Genomic DNA, 14,572 nt, shown 5'->3' with positions numbered 1-14,572 from the left:
ACATAACATTATCATTCAAGAAGTTATAAAACCTGGACCATAACGCAGAATCACTCACATCATTAGATGGGTGAGAATAGGGGAAAACCCCATAAAATTCACAAATCCAAATTCAAAGGAAGTGCCATTAATAACATCTAGGGCCCTTATATTCAGAGACTGAATACATATTTTTGTTATTTAACTGATGATTGTTTGAGAAACATCAATTGGCTAAATGAGGATGCTATTCATTCTACTTATAAATATCATGCAGTAAAAGCAATGGCTAAGCAGTGAAGACATTCAAATATTTGAATAAGAAAATCACTATCCCAAACATCATCCAATGCTATAAATAAGAAAAGATTCAACCACTCAAGGAATTCATTTTTTTTTTTTAAGTTAAGAGTGAAGTTTATAAAGGAGTACTGCCTTACCTGCAACTTGGTAGTAGAAAAGTCAGCAGGGCGAGCTTGTAAAAATTTTGAAACGACAGACCGATCAGCATTTCGTGAATGGAAACCGACACTTTCATTTCCAAACCAGTCTAAGTAGTCAGGGCAAAAGGAGGAGCCAATACTCTCAAGAAGTGCTTTTATTTGCTGCAGTAATATTTCCATTAAATACACCAATAAAACAGCTGACAAAAATACTTCATCAATACAAATGAGAGCCAAAGTTAATTAGAACATCATACTCCACATTAAAAGGAACTGAACTTTACCTGCTTTTCATCTGACCTATTTGCAGCACAAATTTCCCGTAGGCTTGGTCCTAAATCAGAGCCAGCTATAGTACAATGCAAAATTAAGTACTATTATAAAAGATCATGAATCAAGAATCAAGCTCAGTTTTAGGTCACAAACCTATTGGTTAAGAAAGCTGTGTGTATGTGTGTGTTTCCAGCCAAATGTAGAATGAAATAATAGAGGGCAAGGAATCCAGGAAGAAGATTTGTGAAACCAATGGCTCAATGTATGTCTAATTCATTATTGACTTATGTTGCATGGACTCAGGCAGGAGGGTGCATATCTAGAAATCAGATTTCTTGAACCATGGAATGTATTCCACAGCAACACAAAAAGCATGTTTCATTGTCCAAAACCTAGGCAAAGGTATCTATTTTAAAAGTTATTTTTGGATAATGGATTGATTTGTTAAACGTTCATATCATGTGATTTTAATTATAAATAATACTAATGATGACAAAACATCAAATAATTAGTCGATTTAAAAAAATAGAGATTAAAGGGCCTATTAGTAAAACAGTTGTCATGCATCTTTTCTACCACTGTCCTTTTGCCTTTGGGGCCAAGGCAAAGCTTCATTTCAGCTAGTATTTCCACATGCATTGCAGACATGATTACTGTCTTTCAGGGGCTCAAGAAAAAATCCTAGAGGGAGAGCATTGTGAAAAGGAGTTCAGCAGCCACTATTTGAGATATAAGAATACCAGGATTTTCAAGTAAAGGAAGTTTTGGTTCTTTCATAAATACTTTAAACTGTCTCACATCCAAATGGGCATTGATTAGCCAAGATTCTCAAGAGTTCTCGTGTATGAGTCCACCGAACAGGGTAGAAGCTATGGCTATTTTAGGAGACCTTTGGTGCAATCAGAGCTGACTGGCCCCCTCCATAAAGGTATGCAAACTCAATTTAGTGATTGTAATCCAAGGCTGACAGGCTCTGGTAAGTGTTTAAAGATCATGAGAGAAAGGAGTAGAATCTTTCTCTTAAGGACTTTGGGTCAATTTTTTCATTAAGGCGAAAATGTTAACTCTATTTTAGCAATTGTAAAAAGGAAGTCTCCGTTGGTGCTAAGCTTTCTAGTGAAGGGTTGGCAGGGGTTTGTGGGAGGATCCAGGTTCAAGTCCCAATAAGGGCAAAAATTTACCTATCAAAAAAAACAAAAACAAACCATCTAGGGAAGGGGAACTCTTCTGTTGTCCTTCACTAGTTTCAATGGGTAAGAAAGGACCTTGGGGATAAAACTCGTTGACCTGTAAGATAGTTGACATTTCTAGTCCAAAATGTTCCTTTAAATGGAAGCCTAGATTTCTAACCAACTAGTGAAGCAAGAAGCTAATATTATGGAGGATTTTCCTGGGAATTACATTCCTCCAAAATCCTTAGCTCTAGATTGGTTCTATATTAAGCCTCTGGAAATGGGTGGTATTTAGTACCAAAGTTAGATTTCTACTTCTTTGTTTGATTGGAGGATATCCATCCCCATTTGTACCAAATTGCTTTAATAATTAACAATATGCTGTCTTTTTTTTCTCTACCTAAAAATAAATAAATAGATAAGGGTTTCAAGATCCATTCTTTCCCTTTTTGTTTACAAGTCTGATAGATGTCTTGAGTATGATGATGTTAAGATGTTAAAATAAAGGCCTAATAAAAAATTTTGCGAGGAATTACAATAGGTCATCTCATCTTCAATTTGTAGGTAACACCATTTTTTCCTCAAGGCAAGAAAGGGGCAATATCCTCAACAACAAACTCATTTTCTCAATATTTTGTTTTGACTTGGTCTGAAAATCAACTTAGAGAATATAAAGTTTCTAAGTGCACCTAGACCATTTTGGGTCTCCTATTAGCAAGGAGACCTAAGGCTGCCATTTTTTGGGACTTGGTGAGCGACCAAACTTTGCAAAGATTGGATGGTTGAAAAAAAGCTTTTTTATTCTTACGTAGAAGAATAACTCTTAACACGGTCTTGTTTGTCTCACATCCCTAGTTACTTCCTCTCTTTGTACAAGATTCCTTTATAAGTGGCAACTAAGATTGAAAAAATGTATAGGGATTTTCTTTGGTGAAAGGTTAGGGAGTGTAAGAGAGATCATTATATAAGTAAAAACCAAGTGTGCAAGCCTAAGGTAGAAGGGGGTTTGGGGTTTGGGAAGATTTCGAGGAATAAAGGAAAGGGGATATGAAGGTTTCCTAGGAAAAGTGTTGTTGTTTGGTATAAGTTCGTACTGAGCATCTAAGGACACACCTCCAATTGTTGGGATACCAACATTTTAGTTAAGTGGTCACATTGTTGCCCTTGGAAAACCATTGCACAGATTTTCTAGAATTTCTTCAATCAAGCAAAGACACTTTTTTGAAAAAACTTGTAGAGGGATCAATCTCTTTGCTCTTAATTTCCAAATCTTTTCAGAATCATGACACTTAGAAATTGTTCTATTTCATATACCTTCTCTTCCCCTTTTGCATGGAACTCTAACTTCTATCATAACCTCGCTAACTTAGAGATAAAGGATCTTGAAAGACTCATGTCCTCTCTCACTCATATGTACTTGTCACCATCTTTGCCAAGTATGAGAGTTTGGTCATTATCGTCTTCAAACTAATTTACAATAAAATTTTTCCTCTTAACCTTGTCCAACCTATCACCTTCAATTCATTTCTCTCCAAACAATCCACATAGAGATCTAAAGTCCCTTTCAAAGTCAAGACTTTTGCAAGGCTATTGGTCAACATGAAGATTAATGTCAATGACTTGTTAAAAGTAAAAAGACCTTACAAGACCCTTAGTCCTAATCATTGCACTAAGTATCTAGAGACTAGAGAATCAATTAATCATCTTCTTTTACACTATCTGATGACTTTGGGGCTATGATACAAGTTATTCAAATGAGCCATGTTAGATTGGATTCCTCCTAAAAGTAAAAAACATGATGACCTCCTTTAAGGGTTCCTTGTTTTACACTGATTTGGATAGTGTGTGGGAAAGAAATGTAAGGATTTTACAGAACAGGTGAAGAAGTTTCAATTCAATATGAGACCTAATTTATTTCTATCTCTTCTTCTAGGCCTCTACCACCATAGCTTTCAAAGGCACTCCTATCAACGTTATTCAACTCAGTTGGAACTTGGTATGCAGATTAAAGGGGTTACAATAACAAAAAGAGAAGCAATGCTACAGGTTCTTTTTGTAGGAGATGTATTAACCCCCCAAAGAATGTTGAATGATTTTTCATTGTGTGGCCTCATGTGGTTTTTCATAGTTCTCCTTAGTACATGGAAAAAGGTTTCTCCACCTCTTCTTTGGATCAAATTTTATATTTTTGGGAAGGATTCTCTATCTTTTCTTGTATATTTAAACCATATCAATAAATATGTTTATTTTCTATTTTATATACATATATAACCTTACATCCTCTATTAGATGTAGGATTGGTGAATAGCTCCCAATGTTATCTAGGCTTCCCTTTCAAAAGGAATCCTAGATTCCCATAGTTTAGGGACCTTGCACTAGGAAGAATTTCTAAATGATTGGATGGATGGAAAAAAGCAATTTATTCATTAAGAGGAGGACTACACTCTTTTTATCTTGTTTACCCAGTTCTAAGATCCTTGTCAACATTGTACCCAATATTAAGAGAATGAACTTTAATCAAGGGTAAGGGAAGAAAGAAGAGGGAAGAGATAGACTTTATGACATGGAACTAAGTGTATAGAACAGAACCAAAAAATGGATTAGTCATGGGAAGGATCTCCACACAAAGCTTTCTAGCGTCGGTAGCAGGAGATTCCCAGGAGTTATATCATCATGGTATTATTGTATTATCAAAAATGAAAATGGCCTTGCGCTAAATGATGGAGTGCCAACAGTGTTGCCAGGTGGTCTCATCCATGCCTATGGAAATGTATCTTCCAAGGATATCTAAACTATTTAACTAATAATGTAAAGCATGGTAAAATAAAATAGCATACCTGCCTCAGATGGCGGAGGAGGGAAATCCCTCAAAACTTTCTCCAAATGTTTTGAGCTCTCATGGCTTACTATACGAGCCACAAGACCCTCTAGGATTTCACCCTGCACCTTTACATGGTCCTTTGATCCTGCAGGATTGTTTAAGTTTGTTTTAATATTCAGCAGGTCACTGAAAGAACTGATCTTAATGAACTGTATTATCCAAGGCTAATTTCATCAGCCCAAAAAACTGAGGGCCAAAAAAGAGAAAAGAAAGAAGAAAAAAGACACAAGATTTCTGAAGCTTCAAGCAGAAGCGAACATGTCATCGGCAGTGGTCTTCTTATTCCTTATTTAAATAAATAAATATATATATATATAAGTAATAAATAAGTTATTAAAAAATACAAACAAACAAAAAAAAACAAAAAGAAGAAAAAGAGAGCAAATGGCTGCTCCATAAATAACTCGACAAGAAGCACAAATGTCATAGCTACCACAAACTGTCTTCAGAAATATAAACTAGGCAAATAGACCTGGAGAAAGGTTACCACTAGAAGAAAGGAGGTGATAAACCCTTTTTCAGGATAGGAAGTTCAAGCCTCTCATTCCCATTTGCTTGCTTTTCAAAGCTTAAATTCTTTTTTTGGTTTCACAAGACAAAAACAAAATTGATTGAGATAAATGTGTTTTTGAGTCCAATTTTGACTTTTGAAATTTTAAAACCAGAAAACATGTTTTAAGAAACACGCAACTGAATGATCCCTTTAGAAGCACATTGCAGTTTATTCTTATTAAACTGCATGGAAAAAAATAGTAGTAATTTTAGTAGTAAAAATAATAACAATAATAAAAATAATCATTTATAAATAAATATAGATATAAATACAGAAATAAAACTCTTACCTGGTACAGATATATCTGCAACTTCATCAAGAGCTTTACATACAGGTGTTGCTGTTCCTTCTTCACAGAGTGCATCGTAGGCAGCAAAAAATGATGTCACTGATTTCCTTCATTTACAAAGAAGATTGATAAGAAGCAATAAATCTTTATCTTAATTTAGAGGATTTCTCCGGGAATATCATGGCAAAACGATGGTTAATTTTCCAGCATTAACAATATTTCTTCTTGTAAAAAATTAGCAAGAAATTTTATCCATTTAAATAAGAGCAGGAGAGGTGAACATTGTTTTGGGCAAAAAGGAATCATTGACATATACATCAGATCAATGATCACAGAATCCAAAACTTTGCCCCAACAAATACCAGGACACTGAGCCTAAGTAGGCCACATGGAAGCGCATTAACTTCCCAAGCAGACATCAGATTATCATTACTATTATTGTTATTAGTAATTCCCCTTGCACAAGAATTGACTATAAAGGTTTCACATTAATGATGTAAAAGTCAAGTATGCCCAAGCTTTGTTTCAAGTACAGGCTTTCCTCTTTCCCCCTCTCCTCCCCTACCAGTAAAAGAAAAATAAACTCTCCTTCAAGTCATCCCAGCTGACATAGTGTCATGAATGCCCTATGCAGTGCATCATGCCTTGTCAGAAATTATTAAAATGTTTACTAAGGCAGCATCTGACATTTCATAAAATTCCAAACTATACATCTCTAGGGCAGAAAAAGTTCTAGATAGATTGTATAGGGATCACCACCAGCCTTACCTGTACTATGGATTGTCAAGGTGCCAGTAAGAGAAATAAAAACAAGATATGCAACCCACTGGGCTAGATGATTTAATGAGCTAGACTCATTTCATTGCTATATGGGAACATATTAAGCAAGTTCTGAATAAATGTAAGTTCCTTTTCAACAGATGCAAGATCGTCAATAAAAAAATTTTAAAATATCCAGTAACAAAAGTTTCTTATATACTCAAGAAATTTGTGGGAAAGGAATAACCACATTAAAAAAATGGCAACAAATGTCATCAAAAAATAAATAAATAAATAAATAAATAAAAGAATGGCATGAAATGTTTTGCTATTTATAGAGGAATGCAAACTGTTGTGCAATCAAGATCATATATAACAAAAGGTGTAACCTTTTAATGGCAATGACAGACATCATTTGTTTGATAAATAATCTACTGTCAAATTGTTTGAAATTGCCAAAAATCACATAAAAATCTGAAAATTCTCAACTTCCATCAAAGTTCAAATGCATTCAGCAAGTAGCTCAATTTTCAACAAGAAAATTTTGAACTTCATCCACATAAGAAAGAACACAACAATGGCATAAGTAAAGAAGTAGTTCTAACTCAAAAGTCACCCATTCTTTGATATCATAATTCTTAAAGAATCATAATCCTAGATATAAATCATCAGTTAAAATTGTTCTTTTTTATGGGATCAGTAAAAATATTCTTTTTTTATAGGATCAGTCAAAAAATTATTCTTCATTCACTTCTCCAGTAACATAGACCTAGATCATCACCTTGTTGACAACAACCACACATGATTTGTTGGTAGACGCCATTCCCGACAAAATGCAATTATATCAGGAGTTGAGTAGAACTTTGGTTTTCCATTGCCCAATTCTGTGACAGCTGTCACAACCACTGCTCAAAGCAAACAGCACATAAATAGCATGATGTGATTGTATAAACTTAAATAGTTGCGCAAAATTGTGCATGAAACATCATAATTATATGTATGCATGTGGTCATCCATACATGTGTAGAAACAAGCTCAAAAAGTACTTTGTTAAATGAGCTAGGATGAAGAAGGGCATCCAACTAAACAATACAAAAATTAACGAAAAGGAAAAGACTAAATGGAGCATTGTGATTCCAGTGTCAGGTATGTAATCAATGACAAAATCTTCTGCTATGAGCCAGAAGAAAATTGAAAGAAAAGCAATAGCCTACACAAGCTTCAACTAGTAGCTAAAAGACAGACTGAAGAAATGACTGCTGGTTATGTGATCATAAAGGAAATACCACCCTATATAAATAAATATGACTGCAGAAATCATTACAATCCCAGTTCTAAATAACTCCCAAATATCAATATTGCATCCAGAGTATCTGAGTTTTAAAAACCACCTAACCTCAAGTTTGGTTGAAAATATTGATAAACTGTACAAAATAATCTCTTGTACAGTAACTAAAGCTCCGTCCAGGGTCAAAAGTTTAAAATCTAGAGTATCACTCCAAAAAATATTATAATTTCATCATCCATCTTTAAAAATTCTTCTATACTTCTGATCACATAGAAGGAAAAGGATTCTCTACCATAATCCTCCTGGGGACGCTGCCCATGATCCCCTAAAACAGCAGTAACCAGTTCCATTGATATGGATATACGGTTCCTCTGAAAATGATCAATAGTTAGATTTAGTTTCTGATCAGTTCAAATAAACTTTTTATAAGAAAAATGGATGCAAACCATCTTATGACCTGAACATATGATGGAAAGGGCTAAAACAGTAACAATTATGCATACAAGGACACATGCATAACCTGAACATATTGAGATTGACACAAAATACCACATTTTTATCAGAAGCACACTACAAAATGAAGAATTGTATGAAACCCATCTAAAAGTCCTAGGGACTTGATAAAACACTTTGATTAATACAAGCTTGAATTCCAGATCCCTGGTAAAAATTGGTTGAAGGACGTAACTGTAAAATTCTTCATATACAGGTGAGTAATGCAAGGAAATAGCAAGTGTAATATATTCTATGATTTAAAACTCTTTGACAGGATCACACTTTGATCATGGTGGTAATGGACAATTTTGAATACAGCAAGGAATCTTGCTTCTTTGGCATGTGGTTCCAAGAAATATAATCAAATGATGCTCACGCAGCATTGAAAGGGTAAACAAAAGAAAGCAACAGAGGGAATAATGCAAAGAAAAGAAAAAGGACAAGAGAATAAACTAAAAATTTAAAACTAAAAAAATAAATAAAATAAACACAAATAAATAATAAATAAATTTAAAAAAAAAAAATCTTACACCCTTTCCCCACCTTTCCCTTCTTTAATAGAAAATAATGAGTTTCAAAATGTATAAATCTTTCCCTAATTTTCATCATATTTTCTTTTCCCCTCCTGTTTCGAATGTTATCAAACAACAAAAATTGATCCTTGGGTCAAGTCTTTGTGCATTCAACCCAACTTATATTCCCTCATTGTTTCTGAGATCCATATAAAGACTTAAGGAATTCAGTTTTCGTCATAAGATGGTTATGCTCCATGATAACCATATTATTTGAAGTAAGCTGCACACAAATCCTGGCCATAAGAATTACAACTTAATATTAGTTGCTCCAATAGACCCACAAAAACCATAAGGAACCATGTTTCTTCTTTCTTCCTCTCCTTTTTATACATTAGGTTTGGGGAATATCATAACTATTAGAAAGCTAAACAAACGTGTTAAAAAGCTCTTCTTGTTAAAGGTTCTTCAGTAAAAATTACCTCAATAAAGTCATTGAATTCTACTTGCTTTTTTCTCGCTGCAGTACCCCATGCCTCATGAAACATCCGCCCAAGAACAAAAACACCAACAGCAGTGTATCTGAACTAGAAGAATGATGTTCAGTAAGCTACATCAGAAAAGATAGCCGATAAAAAACAAGAGTAAAATGAAATAATATTCAATAGGAAAAATGGAACCACCACCATTTGGAAACATTTTTAGGAAGAATAAAATTTAAAAAAGAGAAAGGGAAAATTCCATGGAAACCTGAAAGTTTGTCATCATCCTTATGTGTGAGAGAAAAACACCTTATCTTTATTTCTATTACTATGCCAAAACAAGACTCCACACCCATTTTAAAGCATCAAATAAATATAATTATAACCTACTACAGATGATGATACGCAACCGTAATACCCAAAACTAAGAGTACTCTCCCACAATTCACTTGAGCACCTCACATCCCATATTACTACTACAAGCAGATAGAACACACAGGGAGAATGGAAGAGCTATACAGTAAGAAATAGCAACTGACAATAACTAGCATCACAAGTAGAGAAAATAGAAGATAAGCAGGTATCAAACTAAGAAATAAAACAGTGGGTTGGGGCAGAGGGTGATTGTGAACATCAAAGGAGCAACAAAAATGAGAAAAACAAACAATTAAAATGAGAAATCTTGAATTATAAGCATACATATTCCCATAGCTGTTCTTGGCATATGCTCCACCCTCAGGACCGGCATACATGAAAAGGGATCCAGAATGTTTGAGTGAAACCTGCCGAAAGTGTCATTGCCCATAAAAAGCAAAGTCAATATTTATTGTCTTCATCAATTAGGTCCAGCAGAATCAAGCAGCCGAAATGACAACATGCTCAAGGAAAAGAAACTACATGAGGCCTCAGAAAGCAAGTATCTAGAAGAAATTAAAATCTGAGGCTAATATTTAAAAAGCCTTGAAGCATATAAAGGCAGAAGCTACAGTATTGAATGTATTTGGGCAAAAAAAAAAGTGAAAGAAAGAAATTGTAGAAACCCTGTACCTCTAAGGTAGCCAGGCCTTTGGAAACCATCTCTATCATCCTCATCCTGATCTGAACATATGAATAGAAATAAGAACACTGAAGTCCACATTTAAATCTAGCATCAAGAGGAAACAGATAATTTTATCATCAAACAATGAAGCATATGCTAATAGAAGTGAAGAAGAATGATAATCTCTCTCATTCATAATATGTGGAATTATAATAATATATATTCAAACCTATACAACCAGAAAAAGGAAAGAAAATAATGCAAAATTCAGAAACTAACCATAATCAGGCTTGACTATCTTTCTGTCCAAGTTTGTCTCCTCTGCCATCATTTCCTTTTTAAAAATATCATGGTTTCATGGAGTTTCTAGCATGCCTCTTGAGAGTATACCTTAGTCTGTAAAAGTAATTACCCCAAAATTTACCTTTATCACTTGATTTCCACAATTCAAGCCTTCGAGCTATTACAGCAATAGCTACACTTTTTTTTGACGTGGGAAAAGACTTCAATTATCTCATCCATTCAAGACAGGACAGAATCCTTGTTCGCCTTAGAAGCTACAACGGTTGAACCTACTTGGGAGTTATTTTCCAACAAAACATTTCTTCAAGACTCTTCCCCTCTTATAATTCAGAAAACTTCATTTAATGAGGGCAAGGGCTCTTTTCCAAAAACTCAAATTCTCACTCAATCAAATTTCATGTCAAGTCCAACCAAAATTCAAATACTCTCTCCCACTAGACAAACTTTAGTAATATGGTAGCATATTTACTAAGCTCCATTTTGATATTCTAATGGATCTAGCTCAAGCCAAAGGCTCTTCATAGTATTATAGTACTCGATCACTGTAAAGTACCTTACTTTGTTGAATTAGTATTTTCCTTTATCTCAAATATTTGGGCAACATCTTGCACCTTGAAGTATGTTTGACGAGCAGCATCACAAATTTACCTAGCCATGGGGAGAAACATGCAGGTCCTACTTATCTCCAGTTACATGGAGTTTCATAGCCACAACACGATCATCAAATCTTCTACATCACAAGATTCAAATTCTGGATCATCTTTGCTTGCTTCCAGTCCAAGGAGATGGCTCAACTTCCCTTCCCCTTGATAAAAGTCTTAACCAACTATGACCATTCAAGATAGTTTATGTCATTCACTTTAAAGATAACTTGCAGATTCTAATAATCACCCAATGAAGACTTTGTTGTTGTGGTTATGGTTTGCATAGAGGACAAGGAGTTGGCTTCAATAATGAAGGTCAGGCAAGTTCTTTAAGAAAATTGGAGTTGACGCTCTAGTACCATGAAGAAGAATGATGATCTCTCTTATTCAAAATAGGTGGAATTACAATGATATAAATTCAAACCTAGACAACTAGAAAAAGGGGATAAAAAAATACACAATTGAGAAACTAACTATAATTAGGAAACCCTAGAAAATCAAGGGTTAATTAACAAAAAAAATACTAAATATTTTACAAAACACAAAACATCTCACATAGCTGTGAGATTTTGTCAACTTTCCCCATAGAAAATATTCCCTAATTAGTAGGAAATATCCATCAGATTCTTCAACAAGAAGCATCCTCTCAAATTCTTTATTCAAAATGTGCATTGTTTGCAGCAAGGAAAACAACCTAGGAAAGACTTATTCAGTTTAATATAACTGTTTATCAAAATACGATTATATAGGAAGATTGAAAAAATGTTACACATATCAAAGAAGAAGAATCACAATAAATTATCAATCCCACCTGCAAATCCCTTAACCTTCCCACATGCATACATTAAAAATAATGCAAACAACTGCCTATAGTTAATCCTTCCATGACACTAAATAGGTACAGTTATCCAAGTGGTTCCTAAAACCGCTTTGAAACCAAGCTTTCCAGCTTGCTTATATGGATTAACTCTCAGAAACTAGATGTGACCTATCAAAGACAAACCTTTTCTTAACTCATAATATTTCAATAGCCAAGTGCCTGGTACATGGTAATATAATTTCCTTTTTGCTCTTCCGTAGTATGACCATGTGCGCTTTTACTGACTTAGGGTTAGTGGTAATCTAATTTCTTAGAGAAGCAAAAACCAACGAGTAAAATAAAATATTTGAGAGAGATTGTGTGAATTAACTAAATTGGTTTCTTAAACAAGTCAAGATTTGCATCATTCAAAATAGTTGAGTGAGGTTAGAATTCCTAGTAATGGGTAAGAATGGGTAGAAAAGTGGAGAGTTTGAAAAAGGTGTTGTATCGAGGAACCACTGCTTTGTGAGTGGAGATAAGAAGGTTGCTTATACCATTTGGAAGGCAAGGGAGAATGAAGAAGGTAGACACCTCACACCCCTTATTCTCAAAGACTTATGTAGGATGAAAAGAGGTTTGTGATTATCTTCCCAGAAAAAGCAAATATTTTAGGCAATTTTCTCTCAACTTTATAACAAAAGTGCTCAAGGAAAATCGGGCACACTCTAGTAAGATATGGTTATGAAACGAGATGAAGATGCAAAGAACAACCCCATTACACATTGCTTGGAGTCTATAGAAGGACTGGAACAATAAAAATAAAAAATCAAAGAAATAGAGACTCATAGGGGAAGTTAAAAAGAGCTAATGTTTCAAAGAATAATCCAATTCTAATAGAACAAGCTTCCTTTCTAACCTTTTTTATAGTTTGGATGGGAGGGAATGAATAAGGCTATTTTATTTGTTTATTTCTTATCAGAAACAAAGATATTCATTAAAATGGATTAGAAGTACAAGTGCAAGATAAGAAATCCTTCCAATTCACCAAATCTGATCAAAATCAGAGAGAGAAACCTTTTCCAATATACATTGATTGAAAGGGTACAACAAGAGATGAAACAAAGAAAAGAGACTCACCATTCCTTAGGGGCTCACACGACTCCTACAAAATGATCTTGAAGCATGGTTCCTGGTTGCTATTTAACCTCTATTGGTCCACATGTAGAATTCCAATCGAGTTAAATAACAATGAAAGAAGTGCTCTTGAAAGTTGTAGCAATAAAGGTTTAAAAAGGGAATAGAAGTAAATTAAGTCCCATATCATCTCCAAAGTCCTCCACTTGTTCTCAAAGATCCTCCTATTTCTTTCCAGCCATATCATCCAAATCAATGTAAGACAAGTGATTTTCTATAGAACTTGGCCTATAATAGTACTACCCAAACCCATAAAAGAAATGGTCACTATGTCACTAATACTTCGCAAAGGAACCCAATCCAATCTAGCTAGTATAAATAGCTAGTGTCATAATTCCAAAGTCATCAATGTTAAAAGAAAAAAAAAAGGGTAATCAATCAATTCTCCACTTTCCATACAAGAAAGGATTTTTCTTTCAGTTTTTTGCTCCATGATTTTTTTCTTCTTTACGCTTCTTCAGGGTATTTATGCATGCTTTGTGTGATTGGTTGTACTTGGCCTACACCACCTTTTTGTTTGCTTATCAAAAGATTTAGAAAATAGTCTCATTTGTAGCAGCCTTAGAAGTAAACTCAAAAAATAAATAAAATAACATTTTCATCAACCAAAAGAAGTGATAATGAATAATCTGAATCACAGAGTACACAAGCAGCAAAGTGACAAATTTCGAAGGACCGGCGAATTCAAACAAACAATAAACAAGGTGGGAAAGAAAATCATATCAGAAATTATAATATAGCAAGTGACAATTAGCATATTTGTAGTTTTTGTAAAAGAATATGGTCACAAACAAGTAAAGAGACACCTGAGGTGCTTACTGGGATATTATCATGTCTGATTACTCACAGTTTCAAACTAAATCTCTTAATGTAAGACTAAAGACTCATTTAGGGCACACAACGAGGGCAAAAAACTAAAAAGGTACCTCCTGGTCTGACTTCTCGTTTTCGAATTTGGGATAGAATGTAGCTCTTATTTGGGCAAGTGAGTATGTGGAGTTGTCTACAGTAAAGTCCGCCAATGCATTACTGCTGAATAACTTACTCAAACCAGCACAGCTTTTTTCAGCCACTGCCATTTCAGCTCCATTCCCCAATATTTCAACTCCTGTTTTATCTATGGGTGTTTTTTCAACTTCTACTGACCTGGCTCCACTCACAGTTCCAAAAGACTTGGGCTTCCAGATTGCTTCCTGACCTTGCACAGGAGCCAGGTCTGCCGGTAAAACACTCCCAAGCTGTATGGATGGATCTGGAACTTGATAAGTCTGGCCACTGCTTTCAGCAACAGCCAACCCACCAAATCTGTTGGTGACAGCTTCAGCAGCTGCTGATGCACTCTGCATGGATGGAGATTTTTTGTTAGGTTTTGATTTCTGTTTCCATTTCTGTTTTCTATTTGTGCCCCTTCTCTGCATATTAAAGAAGTAACGAAAACAAAACAATTTTACTTGAAATTCAAAA

At 34.6% G+C, this 14,572-nt stretch overlaps 1 protein-coding gene across 5 annotated transcripts in view; it reads right to left on the bottom strand.

The window, feature by feature from the left end:
• The window catches only part of LOC117916913 (tRNA ligase 1), a 62,424-nt gene that overhangs the window by 45,927 nt on the left and 1,925 nt on the right, over window positions 1–14,572 (bottom strand). For 2 of the 5 annotated variants that reach the window (XR_004651620.1, XM_034833140.1), the window contains exons 2-11: window positions 14,035–14,520; window positions 10,174–10,224; window positions 9,826–9,908; window positions 9,127–9,226; window positions 7,930–8,008; window positions 7,131–7,254; window positions 5,591–5,697; window positions 4,705–4,833; window positions 707–771; window positions 420–584 (exon numbers count right to left, since the gene is read on the bottom strand). Coding sequence is in view for 4 of the 5 variants with exons in the window: in XM_034833140.1 (XP_034689031.1) it covers window positions 420–584; window positions 707–771; window positions 4,705–4,833; window positions 5,591–5,697; window positions 7,131–7,254; window positions 7,930–8,008; window positions 9,127–9,226; window positions 9,826–9,908; window positions 10,174–10,224; window positions 14,035–14,520 (1,389 nt within the window). In the remaining variant the exon portion in view is untranslated. Of the gene's footprint in view, window positions 1–419; window positions 585–706; window positions 772–4,704; window positions 4,834–5,590; window positions 5,698–7,130; window positions 7,255–7,929; window positions 8,009–9,126; window positions 9,227–9,825; window positions 9,909–10,173; window positions 10,225–10,444; window positions 11,295–13,051; window positions 13,122–14,034; window positions 14,521–14,572 lie in introns of those variants that run through there. The other 3 variants (XM_034833143.1, XM_034833141.1, XM_034833142.1) reach the window with 3 other exon arrangements.

Source organism: Vitis riparia, chromosome 6 (genome assembly GCF_004353265.1).
Source record: "Vitis riparia cultivar Riparia Gloire de Montpellier isolate 1030 chromosome 6, EGFV_Vit.rip_1.0, whole genome shotgun sequence".
NCBI lineage: Eukaryota > Viridiplantae > Streptophyta > Magnoliopsida > Vitales > Vitaceae > Vitis > Vitis riparia.
Note: the sequence above shows the minus strand (reverse complement) of the source record. Positions and strands in the feature narration are given on the sequence as shown.